The 25,634-nt window shown below is 44.2% G+C and overlaps 3 protein-coding genes and 1 non-coding gene across 4 annotated transcripts in view; 2 read left to right on the forward strand and 2 right to left on the reverse strand.

Moving 5' to 3' along the window:
* Positions 1-25,634, forward strand: part of LOC107076270 (butyrophilin subfamily 2 member A2-like) — a 323,939-nt gene that overhangs the window by 79,877 nt on the left and 218,428 nt on the right. The window lies entirely within an intron of this gene.
* Positions 1-25,634, forward strand: part of LOC138238070 (butyrophilin subfamily 1 member A1-like) — a 133,612-nt gene that overhangs the window by 72,431 nt on the left and 35,547 nt on the right. The gene's annotated exons all lie outside the window — the stretch shown is intronic.
* LOC138238469 (U1 spliceosomal RNA) lies at positions 272-441 on the reverse strand. Its single transcript, XR_011189522.1, has one exon. It is a non-coding gene; the product is annotated as a U1 spliceosomal RNA (small nuclear RNA).
* Positions 11,101-25,634, reverse strand: part of LOC138238061 (butyrophilin subfamily 2 member A2-like) — a 93,767-nt gene continuing 79,233 nt past the window's right edge. Inside the window, exons 9-12 of the mRNA XM_069187913.1 lie at positions 12,441-12,473; positions 12,221-12,247; positions 11,388-11,414; positions 11,101-11,234 (exon numbers count right to left, since the gene is read on the reverse strand). Coding sequence (XP_069044014.1) covers positions 11,188-11,234; positions 11,388-11,414; positions 12,221-12,247; positions 12,441-12,473 — 134 coding nt within the window. The 3' untranslated portion in view covers positions 11,101-11,187. The remainder of the gene's footprint in view (positions 11,235-11,387; positions 11,415-12,220; positions 12,248-12,440; positions 12,474-25,634) is intronic.

A 25,634-nucleotide genomic window follows, 5' to 3' on the forward strand; every position in this document is an offset into this window, starting at 1 on the left:
CACAGGATGACCCTAACCCGCCTGTAGAAGCACATCGCGCCAACAAATAATCTTTCCCGTGTGCGCCGACCTACCGTCCTTGCAGCATAAGACTTATTTTTTATTATTAAACGCATAGAGAATTTACAAGTACAACCCGAGGATCAGACACAGTACAAGACTACATCAAGCTCCGCCTGACGGGCACCGCCGAGAACTACACCTAATAGCACTCATACAGCAGCGGCTTCCGCAGAGCGCTGTGCGTCAGTCTGTTTTTTAACCAGCTCGCCAGGGGAGAGCGCGAACTCAGTCCCCCACTACCAGAAATTATGCAGTCGAGATTCCCACATTTGGGGAATTCGCAGGGGTCAGCACAGCCGGAGTGCAATGGCCGAGCCTCGCCCTGGGTGAACCGATTTCGATTTTTAAGAACTTTATTTTCTTTTCACAAAAAAATACAGGACATCACAAATCAGAAAGCTTTACATTAATATACATACTTAAAACAGTATATATGATCACATCTCATTACATTTTGACACGGTACCAGTTACATAGCAACAGTTTCTTTTTTTCTGGTGCAAATCACATTCTTTACTTAAACATGATCATGTTTTTCACAGTTTCTTGAGATACTGTCCTCTGCTCTCTATTTCCCACAGATTTTCTGCTTCCTCCCTCCCTTCTCTCCACAGATCTCTGAGGTAATAGTTCTCTCTGGTGATGAACAGGGCCAGGCTACCTGCTGCCTTGACTGGGACCTCGATGCCTTTGAACAGCCCCATGTTCCTCACTCTCCACAGGGCGTCTTTCCCACTCTTCACCACGGCCCAGATCCTGTCAAACACGTCAGGAGGAAGTTTGACAGGAGAAATGCCGTATATGACGAAAGCAGCGGTCAGGGAAAATTGGGGCGAGAGAGCCTGCAACCAATCTTCAAACTGTGCCCAGAAGGCCTTAGCAAAAAAGCAGGACCACAGGAGATGGGTCACAGTCTCCTCCTCGCCGCAGCCCACCCTAACGCAGCGAGGGCTGGGGGTGAGGCCCCTACGGTACAAGAAAGTTCGTACCGGTAAGCACTGGTGGACGACACTCCAGGCTAAATCTCTGTGAATGTTGCACAGAAACTTAGAGGATGTGTGTTTCCACACCTTCCTTGTTTGGGCTGATGTTAAAATGCCCACAGGGGTCTGCCTATTGTTCTGGGGTGCAACGAAATCTTCCAGTTTTTGGACGCTGACATCTCGGAGGGGAATATGGCCAATTGGGTGAGATCTTAGAAAACTTTTAACTGTCCCATAAATTGCAGGGCATGTGTCAGAGAGTGGGACATCCAGCTTGGGTCTGACACCCCACACTCTGAACACCTCCCTACCTACCCAGAGCCTGGCACAATAAGTCCAGGTACGCGCTGCAGGTGCTGTTGCAAAGCCTCTCAGCACAGAGGCCAGGAAAATGCACAGCAGCTTCGTAGCAATATCTGGGACAGACTTCCCCCCTGAGGGTAGCGGCCTGTACATTATTTCCCTTCTGAGTCTTTCCTGCTTCCCACCCCATAGAAATTGAAACATCAATCTCCTCAGCACCGCCGCAACACGGTGTGGGATTGGGAAGGTAGAAGCCAGAAAATTCAAGACAGGCAAGAGCTCGGCTTTGATGACCAGCACCTTCCCTGTCATGGTGAGGTCTCGGTCCTTCCATTGCATCAGTTTTTTGTTTAAGATTGGCAATTTGTTCTGCCAATTTACTGTTCCCATCTCTTCTCCAAAATACACCCCAAGGACCTTAATTCTCTTCTCTTGCAGCCTGAGATCATGTTCTTCTTTTGGCTCCCTCCAGTTCTGATAAAAAATCTCACTCTTAGATTTGTTAATTTTTGCGGAGGAAGCCAAAGAGAAAAGATCACAGCACTGCAGAGCTCTGCTAATTGAGGCATTGTCAGAGAGGAGCAGGGTGACGTCATCCATGTATAGAGATGTCTTTACCTCTCCTCCCCCACTTCCAGGCACTGGTATCCCATTAATGGCCTGATCCTGGCGCAAGGCACAGGCTAAGGGCTCCATAGCCAAAACGAATAACAAGGGGGATAATGGGCAGCCCTGCCTCACCCCTGAACAGACTTCAAAGGTGCGTGATCTATTGCCATTAACCATGACTCTGCTGTTGCTACCTGTGTACAGCAGGTTAATCCACTTTCTCATGATGGGGCCAAACTTCATGTGCTCAAGGACCGATGTTAAGTACTGCCGGTTTAGGCGGTCAAAGGCCTTTTCTAGGTCTACACCTAAAATGCACAGAGGGAGGAGGGATCCTCAGAGTACAGACAGACATCCCTCAACAAGGCCAGGTTGTCGCTCATCAGGCGTCCTGCTATCCCACAAGTCTGTTCTTTCCCTACCAGTGAGGCCACTACATTTTGTAGGTGCAGGAAAAGGGCTTTGGACAGGATCTTAGTGTCCACGCCTAACAGGCTGAGGGGTCTCCAGTTCTTTATGTCATTCTTTGCTCCTTTCTTAAACAAGAGAGGGATAGTGCCTTCTCTTAAGGAGACAGGCAGCAATTCTGTCTTATAGCTTTCCTCCAATAGGAGCAGTAGCGGATCCTGAAGCAGATCCCAAAAGGTGCAATAAAATTCTTTAGGGAGCCCGTCAGCACCCGGAGTTTTCCCCTTCTGTAAGCTCTCCATAGCCTGTCTCAGCTCTTCTACTGTCAAATCCCTCTCAAGTACTTCCCTATCTTCTTCACTCAAAACGTTTTCTAGCTTTGAGGTAAAAAAATGAATTTCTTCATCCTTTACCTCTGTAGAGCTGTACAGTCTTGAGTAGAAGGCCTCGGTGCAGGAGAGGATAGCACTCGGCTCTGTTCTCTCTCGTCCCTCCTCATCAACTACACTTTCCATGACAGACTTGGAGCCTACCACTTTCCTGAAAAACAAGCGAGTACACTTCTCATTTTCTTCCAAGAACTGCACTCTGCTTCTTAACAGCACTCCTCGACTGCTTTCTTCGGCTATGCTCCGGATGTCCTTTTTTAAAAGGGTGATATCCTTGAGCACATCGAAGCCACTGTGCAGCATTGTGTAGAGACGCTGCAGCTGCCTCTGTTTCCTGGCTAGCACTCCTCTCCGTCTGGCAGCAGCCTTCCTTCCCTCAGCCATGAAAAAGGCCTTTGTCCTCATCTTCACCTCCTCCCACCACTCTCCTACTGACCCGTACAGACACTGCAAGGACAGCCACTGTGATAGTTTCTCCTTGTAGCGGGATACTACCCCCTCGTTCTCTAGCAGCTTTGTGTTGAGTTTCCAGAGGCCTGGGCCAAAGACAGTCCCGCCCTGGAGTTCCACTCTACACCCTAAAGCCTGATGATCTGAGAAGAAGACAGGCTGAAGAGTGACCCCAACAACTTTCACTCTCTCTGAGACAAAGCAGTAGTCAATTCTGGAGCTGCTATTCCTCCCTGACCATGTATATCCTGCTGTTGTGGGATATATACATCTATATGTGTCTGAGAGTTTAAAGTCTTGAACTAAGTTTTGCAGGGCCAGTGAGCTGGAATCAGACGCAATTAACAAACTAAGCGCTAGCTTTATTCATTAACAACCACACGATATACACGCACATGAGGAGACTGACGGAACACGTACACATCTTCAGGGTGGTAATTACTTAACAACACACTACACTTTTACAAGACTACACAGGGCACTAGAACTACTAGGACATTATTTACACAGGTAGGGTCAGCCGCTGGTCATCGTGCTGACCCTCAGGCTCTCCCCGGCTACCACTCCCAGCATGCCCAGCGGTACTACGAGCGCCTAGGGGCGCTTCCTCCTCACCACCAGGCGAGGGCGTTACAATACCAATAACAGCAACATACAGTTTACATCATATGTTATGTTCCAAAATTAATATCGTTTATGACCTTTATGACCTTCGTTATGCTCTTCGTTAATGTCTAAGCCGGAACACATCATTATATCTCATTTTTTATTTTTTTTTTACAATTAAAAATCGCTTGCCCAGCCTAACAGTATTGTTGTTATAGTTTGTATCCTGTAAAGCGCTTTGAGGAGCCACCTTTAAAGGCGCCATATACAATCAAGTTCATTATTATTACTATTGTTAATTTGCTGGACAGAGAGGTGAACATTATTACGCAGAAGACTGTGCTGCTGTAATACAGTTTAAAATAATTAAAAGTCTATACAGTATCAGCTTTATTTATGGATTGTAATTTTAAAAAAGTCAAAAACCGCACTCAAAATACAATTTAGAGCTTTCTGGCAAGAGGAGACACCCAAATTAGATAGATAGATAGATAGATACTTTATTGATCCCGTGAGGGAAATTGCAGTGCAACAGCAGCTTAACACACACAACACAGCCACAGTGTAACGAATTATATAATAATAGTACAAAACATACAATACAATACAAGAGTTACTCACAGTCCGGACACACAAGAGGAAACTAGAACAGAACAGTACACAGAAAATCGTATCACACGTATGAATATAAATATAGATGTAACCATAGATATAAATATAAATATAAATGTATTGCACAGGTCCCTGGCATATATTGCACAAAAGTGGTTGTAAACGGGAAAAAGAAAAAGAAAAAGAAAGAGAACAGATGTAGCAGTAGATGTGTATATGCGTTTAGTCCAGAAACAGGTCACTGTCGCTGTTGCCTCTGCCAAGACGCAAGGTGGATGCGTTGTACAGTCTTATGGCAGACGGCAAGAATGACCTCCTGTAGCGCTCCCTGTCGCACCGTGGATGGATCAGTCTATTGCTGAACGTGCTCTTCATTCCTGCAAGCCTGTCATAGAGGGGATGGGAGAAGTTGTCCATGATGGCCTCTAGTTTGGACATCATTCTCCACTCAGCCACTACCTCCAAGGGGTCCAGGTCAGACCCAATGACAGAGCTCGCTCTCCTGATGAGCTTGTTCAGCCTTTTGGAATCTACTGCTCTAATCCCAGAGCCCCAGCACACCACTGCGTAGAAAATGGCACTCGCTACCACCGACTGATAAAACATGTGCAGCATCTTACTACACACATTGAAGGACCTGAGCCTCCTCAAGAAGTAAAGTCGGCTCTGTCCGTTCTTAAAGATGGCCTCGATGTTCTTAGACCATTCCAGTCTATCGTCGATGTGCACTCCCAAGTACTTGTACGAGTCCACCATCTCCACGCCACTCCCATGGATGTAGACAGGAGTAGGTTTGACCTTTTTCCTCCTGAAATCTACCACCAGTTCCTTTGTCTTTGTAACATTCAGTTCCAAGTGGTTCACCCCACACCATTCCACAAAGCTGCTGACCAGTCCTCTGTACTCCTCCTCCTGCTCACCCTTGATACATCCCACAATTGCAGAGTCATCTGAGAACTGATGACTCAGTTAATAACTGAGAAATTAATAATGTAACATGCCACTGTTTGTGCATTAACATAGTTATATTGCTATTTCCTTAGATATGCGATTGATTGTTTTTTTTTTAATCCCCGGCGGAACCGGGCATCCATAAGAATCAAGTAATAGGTTTATTCCATGCTGAAAAAAAGAAGAAAGAAAACACATTCCATAAGAATCAGCACTTTTATATATCGCCTTTAAAGGTGGCTTCTCAAAATGCTTTACAGGATAAAAACAACAATAACAACAACAACAACAACAACAACATTGTATTTCATTGCACTTTGACAGATCGTCCTTAAATCAATTGTTGATTTAAAGTTTGACAGTAACCCTAACACTAACCCTATTTTATTTTTTCAAAGAAATGTTTGTTTAAAAAAAAGTCATGGTTTCAGCTGGATTTGAACACCCAATGTGTGATGTATAAGTCAGGAACCTAACCCACAGCGCCACTGCCAAGGTCACATGGGGAGTGTTGAAAAAGCCCTACAGAAACATTATCAGCAGACAATGTACAGCGTGTACTATTCTTGTGTTGCTAGATTCACTGTGGGACACTCCCTTCAGACTAAAGAGACTCAGTTCCTTCAGCCTGTCAGTGTGGGACACTCACTTCAGTCTAAAGAGGCTCAGTTCCTCCAGCCTGTCAGTGTGGGACACTCCCTTCAGTCTAAAGAGACTCAGTTCCTCCAGCCTCTCAGTGTGGGACACTCCCTTCAGTCTAAAGAGACTCAGTTCCTGCAGCCTGTCAGTGTGGGACACTCCCTTCAGTCTAAAGAGACAGTTCCTTCAGCCTGTCAGTGTGGGACACTCCCTTCAGACTAAAGAGACTCAGTTCCTTCAGCCTGTCAGTGTGGGACACTCTGTCTGTCAGTATCTATTAGTCAGTCACTTTCTAGTCACCAACATTTAGTCTAGCGGACTAAATTGTAATTATAATTATTTAAATTATAATAAGTATTTTAGTTGAGACCTGTCTAATATGGAACAGACCTTTTACAACATTGTTTTTACAACATTGTAGTCATAGAGACATTTTAGTCAAGCAGTTTAATTTATTTGTATAATAAAATGTATTTCTAAGAGAATAATTGAACAGCTCGAAGTTCGATATTCATTTTGTCAACAGTGTTTTCCCGCGGTACAGCACTGCGTCACGAAGTGAACAAAGTGAAATATTTCAAATGTGATCGGAGATGCAGAATTAGGAGCTTTTCAGTTTGTTCTGAGAGTCTGGACACGGCTAGGATTAAAACAAAAGTGGCAACAAGTAACGCATTGTAGCGCGTTTTGTTTCAGGACAGAGGAACTAAAATAAGCGAAATGAAATATATTTATATACTGTACATGCCCAAGTTTCACAAATAATCCCTCAGATAATGATGTTGAATACACAAACTGCCGAAGCAGTGCAGTAATCTCCCGCTGCAGTCTCGTGTTTCAGGTTAGTTTATATATATTAAACACAGCTGAACACAACACCAGGAATGAGTTTAACTTCACTTTTTACTAGAACAGCAGGTCTGTCGCCATCTTCTAACCCGCTTACTCTAGGGAACGTCTCACAATTACCACACTAACCAGCGCTCAAGGGAGTGTGTTAAAACTACCTCTCACGACACAGTCCCTCTGTGGACAGAGAATCGTCCACATGAAATGTCCAAACGGCAGGACGAAGACAAGACCGACACGGAGCCCAGGTTTCTGTCTCTGAAGAAAAAAAAAACTGCCCCTGGCTTTTCATATGAAGGAAAGCAGAGGTTTCACTGGCCCATTACCAAACTTTATTGGGAAATAAAATAAAGAAAAGACTAGAGATCAAATAAAACGTCTCTCACAAAACACCAGAGTAAAATAAACCCCAAATGAACATAAAATACTGAACATAGTCATGAATCCCTGTATTAAAGACAGCCGGGTATTAGACTGGCTATAGCTGGTAACAGAAGCAGCGCTGCCTGTAAACTACAACTCCCATAAACACCCTGAGCCACTTCCTGTCTGCGTCACAGTCCCTATTCCTCCTGGCTGTGGTGACGTCAGTGGGTCCCTCCCCGATCTGGCAGCTTCACAATCACCGGCGCGCGCAGGAGAGACCCACACGGGATTTCATTTTTAAAAGTTTATTTTCTCAAAAATTAGAAAAAAACACAGCAGGGTTTCCAGAGATATTTACAAGTCAGGAGTACAGCAGGCTGGTAGCGAGTTATCTCGCTCTCTCTCGTTATGTTATTTTCCCCGTTTAAATGTGTTATAGTAAATAAAAAATTTAAACACGACACAACATCATCATTTCTACAATTCCTACTATATTTCTGACCTCACAGTAAACCCGTCTCCCAGTGTGAGCAGTGGACAGAGAGCTGGGAGAGAGTCAGCCTGTGTTCATGAGTCAGTGACGGGTTTAATCTCCACACTGACAGCAGGCAGCAGCTCAAGGTCTTTATCTGAATCCAGAGTCCAGAAGACAGGATAGATCTTCTCCCCCTGAGGGAAGACCATGTCAGTGAAAGTGTAGACATGAGCTCTGGACTCCACTGTGTAAAAGGAGACCTTCCTCTCCTCAATATCCACACACACCCCCAGCTTCCTGGGCTTCAGACTGAGGGGGAGAGGGGTCACAGGGTCAGTGAGAGCAAAGAAAACAGAAGAGCCAGAGAACAGACACCAGTAACCCTGCTGGGGAGAGAAGCTGATCCCCCCTTTCCTCTCTGCAGACTCTCTGGTCACTCCTATTCTCCAGTATCGATTCACCTCCACCTCCCAGTAGTGTCTCCCTGAGGTGAAGGCCTCCCTGCTCACGACACAGAGCTCTTTATCAAACCTGTGAGGATTGTCAGAGAGACTCTTCATCTGTCCCCATCTCACTCTCTTCCCATCCTCAGACAGGCTGAGCCCACAGTGAGCTGTATCAGGGTCCAGAGTCACAGCAGCTGGGGAATAAAACACAAACATCACAACAGGCTCCTGCCGATCACAGTCCAACTCAACTCCATCAGACTGTGAAATGTCTTTGTCCCCAAACACACCGAGAGAGAAACACCAGTCAATTACTAATGACTGCTCTTCCCTTCCAGAGAAACGACATCTTCTTCACTGTTTCACTAGTGTTACACATGGGAGTGGTCCCAATATCCTCTAAATACAAACATTAAACACTTGTTTTCACAGAGATGAAACTTTATTTTTGTAAACGACATTATTAATAAACACAGGACCGACCGGACTGCAGGAGAAACTACAGCCCGACCACTCGCTTTCAAACACTTCACAACCCACCACAGCGACCTGTATACTGTAAGAAACTGGACAGCCTGTCTGTTAAACCGGTTTATTTCAAATCCCAGTTCAGCAGCTCGTTCATCTTCTCTGAAACCATTTTCCTGACGACGCAGAATAAAAAAGTGCTGAATTCAAAGACTGCATACTGCTCGTTTTTACAGAAAAAAAAATATAATGGAAAAAGCAATACCTTGCTGAAATAAAGGACTTTACACTTACTTTGAAAATGCCAAGAAATATCCAAAGTGTTCAATTTAAAGCAGAAATAACACATCCAGAAACCCGGAGAGAAAGACGAGAGAAACAGAGGCGCTCATACTGACTTCAGACTGCTCACACTCACTGTCCGCCTCTCTGATAGGGCACACCAGCTGTCAATCAGTGAGCTCTGACCACTGAGAGACAGGGGGCGGGGCTTATAATGCCCAGAGCGAATGGGGGTTTTAATCAATTCAATTCAAGAAGTTTTATTCGCATGACTAATGAATACTGACTTAATACTCTCCTCATACTTGATACTTCAGCGTAAACTCTTAATACCTAATACTGAGTAAATACTCCCCTTTGCTTGTCTGCCTGTCAATCTAGTGAAGATCAAAGAGACTCTTATCAGCTCATATTTTTTGACTCCTGGAGCCTAGAAAGACTGACACAGTCACCTACATGAATTTATAAAAACACCTGAACTCATTTCTGGCCTCAGAGCGCCTTAAGTTCAGTGATGAGACTGGAAAACAGTGGAAAGCCGACTGATATTTTCACTTATTTAATACTTAAGTATAAACTCTTAATACTGAATAAATACTATCTTTCTTTTGTCTGCCTGTCAGATTAGTGAAGTTCAAAGAGATTGTTCTCAGTTCTTATTTTTTACTCCTGGAGAATAGAAAGGCTGTAAAAGAGAGAATAGTCTCTCAATCATTGTAGCTCAATACTACTGCTAATTAAGTAGTAGATATATTGGACATGGCCTGGAAAAATAGCTAACTACATGTGCTACTTCCTGAAATGATGACTTCTGAAGAAATGAAATGTTTGTTGTTTTTTTTTTGGGGGGGGGTATTTCTTCCTAGTTTATGTACTGATATATAAAATCATAATTCAGACCCTGAGCCAGACCTGTGCTCTCTATCCTGTCCAAGATATTGCAAGATGTTCAGGACACAAACACTCCAGGTGGAAATGACCTTTGAGGAGCTGGGGATTAATGAGGTTCAGCTCCCCAAAATTGGAAACAGGTAAATCCTGACTGAATCACAGTTTATTAACACAAAAAGCAACAACATGAGCTGTTTAGTAATAAAGTTTATCTGCATAATAATGTTTATTATTCCCCCAGTCTGAACGTACTCTGTATAGAAGCACATCCTGCCTGTTCTGTGTTTGTATGAACATCCTATTAACACAGACAGAGGAAAGAGGGAAACAGAAGAAGAAAAGGTGATTTTATAATGTTTCTTCCTGCTGACCCATCAGCCTGGTTGACATGTGAAGAGAAGCAGCTATTTCTCAGACAAGAGAGAGGCCTACAGGCCCCAGAGGAGCCCCTGTACCAGAGTCCCACTGCTGCCTCTCACAAGAGGCTGTGTGTCTGTGAAACTGCAGGGGAAGAGTACTGTCAGTATACCATCCTTTAACACTGTTTCTCCTCAGGATTTGAATGGCTTGTTATTATGAGACTGGCTCTGCTCCTGATTCCTCCTGATATTCCACAGTTATTCCCAAATCCAGGGTCACTGGCTCTGCCACATTCAGCCTGTAGACCCTCAGTCAGGAGTGAGCAGAGACCAGAGCACGTGGCCTTCAGGGAAAATGAGTTTTCTACACTGTCAGTCCCTCCAGGAGAGACTCATACTGGCCATAAGACTGAAACACATGTGACAGTGGAGGCACTGGTAAAACGTCAATGCCCTGGTGAGGGGACGGTTAGCAGAGACCAATTAGAAATAAAAAATAAACAAAAAAGTCAAAAAGAAAGTTTACTGCTGTGTCTCATGACCGCCAGGCTATTTAGCGGGGTTCAGTCTGGAGGCGCGTAAGGCCAAACCAAATCTTTGTGTATGAAAAAGAGTGTGTGTGTGTGTGTGTCTGCCCTGGTGAAGATATGTGATGGGACAGGAAAAAAGAAAAAGCAAAGAAAAATGCCTTATCGGGGAGCAATCCCCTCTGGGACTGGAGGAGCCAGGACAGCTGGACTACAGAGGCCAGGCTCCGCCCTTCAACCAGAGCTCCGCCTCCACAGTGGGTCAGGGCTCCGCCTCCACACTGGACATGCCCCCGCGTAATGCCACATACAGGATAGAGACAGAAACTCCCACCATGAAACTTTGATTGATCTCCACTGAGATTACTTGTAGGATGTTACAGAAACATGGGATTGAAATACATCTCCTTCTGTTTACACATCATGAATGACCATCTCACACCAAAGAGACCTTCTGGACTCAAGACCCCAATAACCCCAGACACTAGGGTTTAAAACAGCATCTCTGTCATCAAGAAGAGACAGACCTACCTGCAGCACTGCACAGCCACTGCCATTCTGAAACACAGAGATACAGACACTGTTAATCACAGTCACACATCCCCCATTAACACCACATCACCTTTAAATACCCCTCTGTCCTCCACACACACTGACAGGGAGAGAGCTGGAGCCCAGCAGGATCTGTGACTTTACACACAGTGGACTTACGCAGGTCAGGGATGGGGCTGCCTTCACCTGTACAGAAGAAAGGAGAGGGTCAGTACTGAGCTGTAGTGTCCTGGGGGACACTGTGTCCAGCACAGACAATACTGGGGTTGTACCCCAGACAGGTGAACAGGGCAAAGGTCATGTAAAGATATAGTTTATAGTGTGACAGCGTGTGGGTTATCAGGCTGTGCTGTTCGCTGGCTTTATGTCCAATATCTCTGAAGGAGATCGAGCACCAGTGTGAAAACAGCTCACAACCAGCAGCCCACTGAGACCCAGCAGTGTGAGCCTGGCCAGTACCTGGAGGGGAGACTCCTGGGAGAGCTGAGGCTGCTGCTGGAAGAGGTGTTAGTGGGGCCAGTAGGGGGCGCTCACCCTGCAAGCCCCAGTACAGTGAGGGGGACACATGATATTATTCTTAATGTTATTATGTAGGATCACGAGGTCAGCAGTGAAAGTTTTATCATCAGTTGTGTAAACATTGTAATCTGTTTATTAAAATGCTCCACTGTGTAGGACTCATGATTTGTACCCATGACATGTAGTCTCCTACAGACTGGGAGCTTTTCATAGTAAAAAGGTTTTGTGATTTTATAGCTCAGTCAGTCCAGCACAGACATGACTCCACTGGCTGAATGACAACACGATCACTGTGAAAGGAGATGAGGTTTTCCACAGGAATATGATGTGAACCTGCAGTGAATCTCAGTTTACACTGATTCTCATTCTCCTTACTCTTTTATCAGTGCATTTCCCACCAGGAATCAATACTCATTATTATTAGTGCTCAATAGCAGTACTGTGTCTGTATCTTCAACAGGAAACAGACCTACCTGCAGAACTGCACAGCCACTGCCATTCTGAAACACAGAGATACAGACACTGTTAATCACAGACACACACTGGAGCACAGAGATACAGACACTGTTAATCCCAGTCACACACTGGAACACAGAGATACAAACACTGTTAATCTCAGTCACCCACCGGTATATATATAATGTCAGTAAAATCAGTGCCGTCAGTCAGCAGAGTTTCATACAGTGTACATACGTGATTTAGGGATAGGAGCTCGCTTCACAGCATCTGCAGAGAGAGAGAGAGTAGATCTTTATTGTATTAAAGACCTTTTTTGCTTCTTACCTGTTATTATACCAGAGTTTATTCTACAGTCTGCAGTCAGTCCATTTCAGGATCCCCAGTCTCCACTGCAGTGTGGATCAGAGTGTCAGTGAGTGTGAGCAGCAGTGGCTGTAAGACTGGAGTCTCACTCAATAAGACTGAGCAGCACAAGGCAATAAGACACACAGACACATCACAGGACACCCTGGAGTCTGGTGCTTGAGCCATTGAGAGGGGTAAGAAAGAAACACAGTCTGCTGTCTCTAGCACTGCGGGATATTTCATATTTAAATAACCATCCATTGATACTGAATTCTGTTCATTGTTCAGTCAGATGAGTGAAAGTGTGGGCTGATCTCACACAGACTAAGGGTCCTGTACCCACAGCGACCAGTATCACTGACAGAGAAACAGAGATGTCCTTCTCACTGGTCACACTGCCTGATCTCCGGACATCAGCTGGACAGAAAGGGATGACCAGTCACACTCCATGGTGAGCACATCTCCACACCAGGCCTGATCCAGGAAGACTGACACACAGACAGTATCAGTCTGACACAGACAGGGGCCCAGCTGGCTGAACACAAGCAGTCAGAACAGTGTCACACTGCTGAGCATCTATTTTCAAAGAAGTGGACCCTACGCAGGTATGATCACATGTAAACAGCAAAATCCAAGGTCAGGGTCTAACAAAAAGTAAAAAACCCAAAAGGGAAATTTAAACAAAAAACAATCCAAGACAAAATCTAGAAATCAAGGTGGAAAAAGCAAGCCAAAAATCCAAAAACCTAGAGGGAGTCTTGGCAAGATATCACAAGGAAAGACCCACATAACTCTCAAAGTCTAACCCTCTACTGAGCACTCTGGATACAGAGCAGGGTTTAAGTAGGCTGGAGGGGAGGCCTGGTGATGGGTTAACGAGGTCTAATTAACCTACGCCTCCCCAGAGCACATGAGGTACATGCAATCGGCTTGGGTGCCCTCTGGTGGCAGGATGCTGGTACTGTAACAACCAGCTGTGTTGTTCCAGCTCTACAGACACTGTGTGTAACAGCAGGACACAGGCAGGACCCCCACAGTGTCAGGATACAGACTGTTCACTCAGGACAGGGGGCTGATGGCCTGTTGTCAGTCTGAAGGGAGACTTTTCAGACAAGAGTGAAGATAATGTGTCTTTGAAACATTAGAAGAGAGCAAAGAAGACTGATATTCATACAAGCAGCATTTCTTACTTTATAGTTTGTGCTGCCAGTTAGTTTCTTTCACCCATGTCAGCGGTCTAAAACTAAAGGTTTCATTAAACCAACAAAACTGAGAGGGAGTCAAAACTGAGTTAGATCTCCCTATTCACATTGTTGTACAATAATTTCTCTATTTCTCTGTATTTTCTATTGCTTTTGTAAATCTTAACATTTCACAACTGATCAAATACCTGTGTATTACTGAAGAAAATAAAAGAAGGATATACAGTATTTCAGTGAAATATCATTCATTACAGTAGAGTACAGTAAACTGCAGAACAACAGTGCACTCAAATATAATTCATTAGTGTTTGTATTGGTGGATCTGTGATCTCACAGACACAGAAGATCACTTACCCAGTTCTGTGAGGATGACAGGAATGGCTGGAAATAATAAGACATGATTCAGACCATCAGAGCTCTGGTGTCTGATGACACTCAAATTGGTTTAAGTTTTCAAGTTCAAATTGGAAGTTAATAGCTCCGTCCATAAATAAACTGTCAATTATAAGAAAAGTGTAAATATACAACGTGGACTTTGTATTATAATAACATACAACTCAGTTAGAACACTGGTGCAGGATCATTTACAGAGGAGCTCCTGCTGAAATCACTACAGGACACAGCACAGAGAGTCTGACTGATTTACTCACCATTGAGTTTCTCCTGCCCTGTAAAAAAACACAGACAGGACACTCAGTGACACAGGATCAGGGCAGTAGAAGCTGAAAAAATACATTTGCCATGTTTTCTATTACAGATATTCTATATTTCACTGAACAAAAGAACATAAGAGACAGAATCCTAGCAGGTCATTCTGCTCATCTAGCCATATGTTTGACAGTAATTGATCCACAGATCTTATTCAACCCTTTCTGTTGTAAACTTCTACAGAACTGAACCCTCTTACCTCAGTTCTCTCTGATAGATGAAAAGGTCTGTCTCTCTGCAGTACATCTGTGATTTCTGTGATAGATTAGCAGGTCTGACACTCTCTACCATTCATCTGTGATTCCCCCTTTAAGGATCACCACCCCCTGCTGTCAGATGATTTTCTGGACACTCCACTCAAAGTGCTTTACAGGTAATGGGGATCCCCTCCACCACCACCAGTGTGAAGCCCCACCTGGATGATGTGACGGCAGCCATAGTGCGCCAGAACACTCCCCACACATCAGCTATTAATGGGCAGGAGAGCAGAGTAATGAAGCCAATTCATAGATGGGGATTATTAGGAGGCCATGGCTGGTAAGGACCAATGGGAAATTTGGCAAGGAAGGGTTGGGGGGTCTTTGAATGGGCTTGACTATGGTGACAAAGATAGATAATCTGGAATCAGAGGACTGCACTACTCTGTAAGTGAATCCTTAAACTACTGCAGCTGTGTGTGGTTGTCAAAGCTTATTCTAATATTAAAATTTAAATATTTATTTACCTGTTAGTGCCTTTCTGCATTAATCATACTGTACAGTAGCGATAAACAATCTCATGAAATACAATGATTACACACAACCCTGCACAAACTACTGTACAGTATTTCACAATATTGTGTGACACTAACAGAAATAGTTTTCATATCATAGAGTACACAGAATTATTAGAGATTGTGTATAAATAGTAATTAGAAAAAAAGTTAATTTTATTTTACATGTTGCTTTTTAAAAATATACTATACACAGAGGCTTTAAGAACATATTGTACTGTAATTTATAGCAATTGTAACATTCCTGGAGCCTGAGCACCTGACCTTCATCGTCCAGCTTGCCCTCTCCTCTCTATAAACAGAGTCCAGTTTCCTCTCTCTGTCTGTCTGGCCATCACTCTCTCCCTCTTTACCTTCTTCCTTCCTGTCCTATCTGAGTGACCAGCATGCCTGTGTCCCTAACAAGGACAAGAGGCCAGTTCACTGCACTCCCAGTCTCCTGCCTCTCGTCCTCCTGCAGAGGGAAACTACAGAGAATCGCTACAACATATTGTAGTTTCAGACATGTGATCATTAGGCTAAGGAGGAAGAACAGATTAAATGAAGCTGCTTTCACAAGTGTCACCTGTTGATCTGCTTTGAGCAGCGAAGGGCTGATTGTGGCTCACTGGTATAATGCAGTGAGTTTATCTCAGGGTTTGATGTGTATTATACTGTAGATGTTTGTATTATAGATGGCTGCATCTGTAGCTCTCCTGGAGGGCAGTTCTCTATCAAGACTAGAAGATGCTCTGGCTCATGAGCTAAAGGTTTTCGTTTTTTTAGTTCCTACTGGCTGGATTGTAAATTGTCAGTTGTTCTCAAGAGGAATGTCCTGAGCTGCTCATACACAGAGGAATTTTAAATCCTTCCTGACACAGACATTCAGACACACATGTCTATATATAATGAGCACATACTGTCCATTCTTCTCCACTGGATCACCAGAAGTACTGATACTGCTACAGTAACAGCTGCTGTTAGGAAGAGAGCCACCATCCATCCAGAGGGAGCAGGGAAATAGTCTCCTGGAAAACAGAATAAATTAAGAATAAATTAGATAAATGTAGTGTCATTCTGTAGCGTTGCCATGGCAGCCAACCTCTCCCCTTCTCTCCTGTCAATCAGTGCTGGTTGCCATGGATATACAATAAAACAGGAGACCTGGATCATCTGGGCAGAGTCTGATCGTGCCTGTGTAGGAGATGTGGGCTTTTAATTTACTGTTTATTACTGTTTGATTGTAAATTGCAAGAGTACTTGACAACTTTTAAGAGCCAATCAAACGTTATAATTTAGATCTCCACACCCCGATTCTAAATATACAAAATACAGTTTATTGATAAAACACATACACACACATAACAAGCATAAAAAACAAATATATTTGAATATACTGTATCAGTGCCGATCTGCTGCGATACAAAAGGCTGATTGTTCACTCGGGGATAACAAAGATCAGAGACCAAGACATGTTATTGGTTACCTTCTAGGTTTTATCAGTCTCATGTAATTAAATTACAGTATTACATGCACTACAGAAAGCACACTGACAGGTTACATCACAGTGTGGTATGGCAACTGCAGTACTGCTGACCGCAAAGCCCTACAGCGGGTGGTGGACACTGCCCAGTCCATCACTGGAGCTGCCCTCCCATCTATACAGGACATTGATGACAGACGGTGCTTGAGGAAAGCTCTAAGCATCATCAAAGACCCCACACATCCCAGCTACAGACTTTATGATCTGCTACCATCTGGAAAACGGTAGATTAATTATTAATGCATATCTGAATATACGCTTATGACATTTAGTTTTTGCTGTATTTTCACAATAGTGGCTTTGAAAGTCAGCAAACAGTGTATTTCATGGCTCCTACTGAAGGTTTCTCTGTTACTTTGTGTTTCCTGTAGTTTAATGGCATCTCTCTGTCAAGACTGTGAAGATAAAAAAAGTTTTCTCCCCAGTCTAGACTGTAATTAACACTGTGAACATCCTATCAGTGTAAAAACAGGTAAGTGTAAACCTGCATTACATTACATAGTACATAAACATTACATATTTCTGAACCAGTTTCATTCAGTTTAATTTGCTTTGAACCATCTGGAAAACGGTACCGGAGCATTCAGTCCCAGACTACCAGACTCAGAGACAGTGTTTACCCCTGCACTATCAAACTATTAAACTCCCAGCCTCTCTCACCTACAATCTGAACCCTCACAGTGCCTCCTCTCTTTATCAAAACACAAACACACATTGAAATCTGCCTCCACCTCACATGTCAAGAAGTTCACTCCCTATAATTTTCTATCCTTTATTTCATTCTGTTGATGTATGATTTTGCACATTGCCTGCTGTCTCTGTCTTTCTTTTCTTGCACCATTGTATTGTACTATTTACCGTCTGAGAGCGAGTAAATAGCATTTCGTTATACCATAGACCTGTGTATGAGTATGATGACAATAAACTTGAACTTGTTGAACTTCAGTCTTGCAATAATACTCTGTGCTCTGTGTTTGTCTTCTTGGGTGGGGCTGCAAGGTACACAGATGAGAAGAACTAGGCTCATCCTGGCTATAGCCTGGTTCTGAAAGTGTTTGATTATTCTGGATGTTGTCAATAGTCCAACTGTCTGATTTCATTGATGAGGTGAAAATAACAGTGGGTTTGTGGACACAAGATCTCTTCTGTTTCAGATAGATGATCACGGGGAGAAGTCTGTACTCTTCTGAGTCAGTCTCTTGGCCTGGCGAAAAGTTAAGGTCCTGACTCAGACTGCTGGCAGTCATGTGGTTATAAAAGTCAGAAGACCAGTTCAGATGGAGAGATTAGAAGCCAGTGAGTTAACCAGTGAAAATGAACTGGGTTCTTCTTTTTAAGGTGGGAATTGGCTAAGATGCTATCAGGTACCCACCCTGCAGACCCCAATTAGTGAAACTTGCTTTGGGTGATGAGCAGTAACCTTGGACCTGTGGACAAGACAGACTCACTGGAGCCCATCTGTCTCAGCTGTGGACTCGGTTTGCCTCCTTGACCTTGGATTCAGATTCTCCCATGTTTCCTGGAGATATATCACTGGACCACAACCCTGGACTGTGTCTGCCTGCCTGTCCTCACTCCTGTGTGTTTACTGCACACACCACACCTCCTGTCCCCACTCCTGTGTGTTTACTGCATACACCACACCGCCTGTCCCCACTCCTGTGTGTTACTGCACACACCACACCGCCTGTCCTCACTCCTGTGTGTTTACTGCACACACCACACTGCCTGTCCCCACTCCTGTGTGTTTACTGCACACACCACACCGCCTGTCCTCACTCCTGTGTGTTTACTGAACACACCACACCACCTGTCCTCACTCCTGTGTGTTTACTGCACACACCACACCGCCTGTCCTCACTCCTGTGTGTTTACTGAACACACCACACCGCCTGTCCTCACTCCTGTGTGTTTACTGCACACACCACACCGCCTGTCCTCTCTCCTGTGTGTTTACTGCACACACCACACCGCCTGTCCTCACTCCTGTGTGTTTACTGCACACACCACACCGCCTGTCCTCACTCCTGTGTGTTTACTGAACACACCACACCGCCTGTCCTCACTCCTGTGTGTTTACTGAACACACCACACCGCCTGTCCTCACTCCTGTGTGTTTACTGAACACACCACACTGCCTGTCCTCACTCCTGTGTGTTTACTGCACACACCACACTGCCTGTCCTCACTCCTGTGTGTTTACTGCACACACCACACCGCCTGTCCTCACTCCTGTGTGTTTACTGCACACACCACACTGCCTGTCCTCACTCCTGTGTGTTTACTGCACACACCACACTGCCTGTCCTCACTCCTGTGTGTTTACTGCACACACCACACCACCTGTCCCCTCTCCAGTCTGCTCCCCTCCTGCACTCAGGTTCACTTCACCCCCACAGACCGCTGCTCAGCTCCTCCTTCAGTGACATCACATGTAGTGAGAAGTTAGTTATCTGACTAGTGATGCAGAACTGAATGATTTTTGAGTGGTATTCTTTCAAAACAAGTTCCTCGTGCAGGTTGTGCTCAGTGTCCCAGGTGTGTTATACCCTGGGTGTGTGTTATACCTCAGCTGTGTTGCAGGTGAGCTCCAGTGTTCATGTTTAATACTCACTGGGTATGTGGAGCTGAGATCCCCAGTCTGGCTCAGGAAGAGCACTTCTCACCAGGCAGGAGAAGATGTTGGACTCCTGTTTGACTGGGATGTAGCTGCTGACACTGAGGAGCCCCTGACTGTCCGTGTCCACTGTGGGGGGCTGTGATGTCACCTCGTTTCCATCCCTGTCTGTCCAGATCACTGCAGGTTGAGGGAACCAGCCCTCTGATCTGCACAGCAGCTGGGCCTGATCTCCTCCAGGGGAGTGGAGAGACACTGAGGGCTGGGAGCCCAGGGCTGTGGGTTCAAAACAACAGGAGGCATTTCACAGCTGATAAAAGCACACTGGAGTAAATGTAGCTGTCTTAGTGCTTTGCTTTCAGAACACATGCAGCAATGATAAAGAAAAGTTTGCAAACAACAGTTCAAGTTGTTTCTCTGTCAAGTTTTAAATTTGTAAATACAGCTTTTCCATCCAGGATTACAGTTGATTTAACAGCAAATTAACTGAGTGATGAAGTATGAAATGTGTAGTTCTGTGCTGTGCTGTGTACTGCTGAGTTGTGTAATTTTGTGCTGTATCATGTAGTGTTCTTCTGTGCTGTGTTGTGTAGTGCCGTGCTGAACTGTGTTGTGTTGTGCTGATGATGAGATACACTAGTGTTGTCAAATTTTGTTTCTGCTCTTCTAGAAGCTGACAGGAGCTGAGACACTAAGTGTGTTAATGTGAGGACTGAGCTGACATCACAACACAGGATCCTCAGTGCCCTCTAATGCAACTGCCTGTGCAGACTGGAGTGTGTAGTGTTGTGCTGTGTTGTCTAGAGTTGTATTGTTTTGTGTAGTATAGTGTGGTTCTTCTCAACACTCTGAATTCTTTAATTTACTAAGATTTTATCCATCTGTGAACTTTGTGGCTTTCTTCCTGAATGGAAAAATATTATGATTGAAAATTCAGATGTCTGAAGTCAGTGATTATTAAAGACTCAGCTCACTGCTGCTTTTTAAGTGTTTTACAATACATTTATAACTGTTCCTACTGTGATTTGATGTGAATTAAAGAACCTGCAAAGCTGTTCATTTCAGTTTTATCCAGTGTATTGTTGTGTAGCTGGACTATTGTGTAAAAATAAAACCTCATTTGAAGGTATTAATAGTATCTAATATCATCTCCTTTAGCAAAGACAAATCATATTAGTATCAGAGGATTTCTCACAACCTGAAAATGTAAGAAAAAATCTTTAAAATACACCGATGCTTATTTGGAAACAATGAAACATGTATGTACAGTATGAATTTATACTTCATATATAAATATTATTTCACAGTCAACTCAAATTAAGTTTTGTCCAATACATCAGTACTGTTGTCATTATTTAATGTATTGTAACACATGTGGCCGACATTACAGGTTGTGTGACGTCACCGCCCTTCCCTGTGGATAGCAGGGTCCTCAGCTGGCGGGCTGGGGGGAGATCTCCCTTTAGCTCAGCTGGCTGGTTCCCTGTTGAGTGATGCTGGCGGCCTGGGTTTGAGTCCCCAGCAGGGGAGGGGGCGACCTGAGGCAGCAGTGGCAAGGGCACATACCCACGTGAACCCGAAAGTGCTACAGTATTATTATTCATCATTACTGTGTAAGTGCTCATGTTTACTGTGCAGTGATCAGTGACTCACCATAAATATAACTGTGGTAAAAACTGAAAGACACTCACCTCTAACAACCAGCTCAATAACAGTGTTATCCTCCATCATGTCAGACAGCACCATGCATGTGTACTGTCCACGGTCAGAGCGTCTCACATCTCTCAGTGTTAAAGACACATTGCCTCTGTGGAGCTTCTCCAGGAATAGACCAGCCCTGTCCCTGTAGGCTGGGTTCTGTACACGTAAGTTATAGAAGCCCAATTCAAACAAACAAACAGGGTTATAGTAATCCTCTCTAAACCACCTGATCTGTAGGTCTTCAGCACTGATGTCTGGTGAGAGGTAACAGGGCAGGACAGCATCTTCACCAGGGAAAACAAACACAGGAACAGCTGGACCATGAACCTGAAACCACTCTGAAAGAGAAAGAGCACAGCTGACATGAGTCTTCAACCTCAACACAGACAAACACTCTGAGACAAACTGTAGATCATCACTGTCAGAATAAAGCAGAGCAGCTCAGTGACACACAGTGTTTTCTACAAACAGCCCATCACTGATTCAGACCCACATGTGACTGAGGAGCACTGAAGATCAGTGAGTCTCATCTCACCATCTGCTCCTCTTCCTCACACCAGTGTTTCCCAAACTGGGGTCTGGATCTCTCACCCAGGACCCTCAGATCCTCACCTTCACTCCCTGATAGAAGAGCTGTGACTGTGTTCACTGAGGGTCTGTTACTCTGCAGTGACAGTAGGGGGTTAAATCAGGCTCTTTATCTGTGTGTCTCTCTCTGCTCTCTGTCCTTTATATATTGAAACACTTCATACACAGAGCCCAGATTATTAAACTAATGATTAATACTTCCAACACAATCTGAACACATAAACAAATGAGGCACATGGTTTGTAGTCATGGAACTGAATATCTCATGCTTTTATTCAGGAATTTTTTAAAACACAAAATAAGATATTCTGCAACTTCAAGACTCACAATGCATAATGGAGATGAGCTACAGGAAGAGGTCCAATCAGAATCCTTCTACAAGTGTTGGCTCAATATTCCACAGTCACACTTCTGACACATTGTAATGTCCTGTGTGGTTTGGGTCACTCCAGGACTCCCTCTGTAAGTGATGAGTACCTGATGTAGCCAATATTAACTCACACACTGAGGCACAGACTGGCAGAGAGGGTGAAGCAGCTCTCAGGTCAGCAGTGTGACTTGGCCATGATTGACACTGTCTCTGAGTCTGTCAGCTCATCCCACAGGTGCTCAGGGGTCTGATGACAGAGTGACTCAGTGGAGGACATCGATCCCAGACTGACACACACCATCATGAGCAGAAGAAAGGCTGATGACAAGAACATTAAATTCTCTCTTTCTTGTCCCCTGAAGTCTAACACAGTTCAGTGGGAATCCAGCTTCCTCAAGTCTCATAATCCTTTGCTCCAAATTCATAGCTCCTCATTCCTCTGGAAGGCCCCTCCTCTCCCTACACCTCATCCTGCCTCCTGTTCCCCTCTTACTGCAGGGGCACATTAAACAAGGTGCAGACATGAATCTGGTCTGTCTCCTCATTCACTCTACTCGCTCCTCCCAAGTATGAAAACCCTCTTTCTGTTCTATTGACATTGACTGAATCAAGCTGTTCCCAGTGCAGCAAGATCCTTATTGTAAAAAAATAGAATTAAGCCAAATTTCTTGGAATTATTTTGTTTTGAAGATTTTTGCTTCCTGGATTCACAATAATCTCGACTGATTTCAGTTGTTGCTTTCCAACAACTTGTCCAATGTGTCTCACACAAAAAAAAAAACTATTGTCTGGTTGGGATAATTCAAAAATGCCATGAAAACGATTCCCCAAGACTGAGCATCTATTTGCACTGTCTAGATCTTATATCATCAGATTAGAACAGCATGTAATCCTCACTTCAAGACGCAAAGCAACGTTTCAACTCTAGTAGTTATCTTTGGGTTGTCATTAGAATGTGTTGTCATTCTTTTAAGATGTGTTTCCATCACCTCCCCTAGACCTTCAGCTTTTCACAAGCTCAGCTCCTGTCATCTCCTTCAGAGTGTCACGATCTCTACTCCCCCTCCTAAGGGCGCTCCAGCCCTTCCTCGTTCTGTCCCATTCCCCACACCTGTTCCTTATTCCAGCCCCTCTTTAGTTCCACCTTTAAAGCCAGACGCAGGCGTTTGCCCGAGGCTGTTCATTGAATCCTGTTTCGTGAGAGCCAGGTGTCCTGCCGCGTCTGGCTCCGTCATGGTTTTAGTTTCCTGTTCCTGATTCCCTGTCCCGCCGGTTCCTACCCGGTTCTTGTTTTTAATTACTTCGGATGGATCCCCTGGTCTTGGACTCAACCTCCCGTTTTGGATTCCCCCTTTGGATATACCCTTGTACTGTTCTCCCTGGATTCACTCCCCCTGGACACCTGCACTCCTCGGACACGCCCCCTGTCTCCAGACCCTTCTCCTGCATGACTATTTTCCCTATTGTATCCTCACAATTCCAGATTGTGTCATCCGCATAGGGCCTGGAAAGAAGCGGATCGTGACAAGAGTCTGTTATCAAGGTCATTGGTTCTCCTTTTTCTCTCTTTCTACACAGTCGTCCTCTTTGATCAAGTTGTGTCTGATGGTCATGGCTGCTTCTCCTGGGGCTACGTTTGGATAAAACCATCAGTCTTCATTCAGATAGTCCTGCAGCTGTCTGTGTCATCAATAAGGAAGATTGTCCTCCCTGCCCTTTCATGAAACACCTCCATCTCCTCCATCAGCTCTCTCTTACCCATCAGTTTCTCACTATTACAGCTCACATCCCAGGAAACTTCAAGAGCATCTCCCAGTGATCCTCTTTCCATTAATGGTGTCTTATAGCTTCTTTTTTTAAGCTTCATGAAATTTCAACTAAATCTGTATTTTATGTAGAACAAATCTCTGTCTGCTCTTGTCACACTGGTACAGCCTCCTCAGTAACAGGTCGGCAACCCGTCACCTCATGACACACCTACAACTCCAGGCCTTTCCTCTCACAGCACTACTATTATTCAATACTCCCTCATATTCCTACCTAGAATAATAATTAAGAGATGAAACACCAGATGGTATCAGCTTCAGAAATTCGATGCTCAGAAACTGTACTGACATTTTCAGTCATGAGTGTGAAATTTGGGTTCTGGTCAGATTACTTGATTAAAACACCAATAAGAGTCTCACTGTACCTGATCGTGAGACACAGGACTGGTGGAGAAACAGCAGAGTCAAAAAGAGCCACTGTGACTGGTCAGACTCCATCTCTGAAATAAAGAAATGTGTGTAAAAAATCACACTTACAGTTACAGTTCATCTCTGAAATAAAGAAAATCTCTGACAATGATTGAATATCTCTCAAAGACACAGGAACTGAAACACACAGTCACCCTGACTCACCACTGTCCCATGTTGCCATTAATAATAACAATTATTATAATAATAATTGCTTACACTTATATAGCGCTTTTCTGGATACTCCACTCAAAGCGCTTTACAGGTAATGGGGATCCCCTCCACCACCACCAGTGTGCAGCCCCACCTGGATGATGCGACGACAGCCATAGTGCACCAGAACGCTCACCACACACCAGCTCTCAGTGGGGAGGAGAGCAGAGTGAAGAAGCCAATTCATAGATGGGGATTATTATTAGGAGGCCATGATTGGTAAGGGCCATTAACAGTAGCATTGATGTTTCAGTGACAGGTGGCAGACTTCAGGCATTCATCGATTGCAAAGGTTTTGTAACCAAGTACTAAACATGACAGTTTTATCTAAGTATGTTAATGTGTCAAATTATTTATGGTCCCCTAAAATGGGAGGATTACGTATAAAAAGGGCTGTGGTTCATCCAATTCAGATGTAAATACCCTCGAATTAAATTAAATTAAAGCTGACATTCTGCATTTTAACTTCATCGTCATTGCTTAATTTCCAATCCAACGTGCAGAGGCAAAACAACACAAATTGTGTCACTGTCCAAATACTTATGGACTGAATTGTATATCCAGAGCAAAAGTACCACCTGAAATGAGAAGTGTTTCTGAGACGTCTCATCTGACTGTTCACTCACACACTGCTGTACCTGACTGATCTCACTGTCACTCCAGCACACAGCAGCTTCAGTCCTGACCTGACTGTTCACTCACACACTGCTGGACCTGACTGATCTCACTGTCACTCCAGCACACAGCAGCTTCAGTCCTGACCTGACTGTTCACTCACACACTGCTGTACCTGACTGATCTCACTGTCACTCCAGCACACAGCAGCTTCAGTCCTGACCTGACTGTTCACTCACACACTGCTGTACCTGACTGATCTCACTGTCACTCCAGCACACAGCAGCTACTACTCTGACTCTACCCATGCACTATAAAGATAGGAACAGCACTTTATTTGACAATACAATGTGTGGAAATATAGCAGGGTTTCCTGTCTCCTTTTACAGATGGACAATAACATACCAGATTTACACTCAATTTTTTCTATACATACATTGTCATTGATCTCTGCAGTACATTATACTGAATTAAACCTACAAGGTTCAGATATATATATATATAAAACATTTCTTGTCTTCTTATACAGCTAGACAATAAC

Source organism: Lepisosteus oculatus, chromosome 4, assembly GCF_040954835.1.
Source record: "Lepisosteus oculatus isolate fLepOcu1 chromosome 4, fLepOcu1.hap2, whole genome shotgun sequence".
Classification (NCBI taxonomy): domain Eukaryota; kingdom Metazoa; phylum Chordata; class Actinopteri; order Semionotiformes; family Lepisosteidae; genus Lepisosteus; species Lepisosteus oculatus.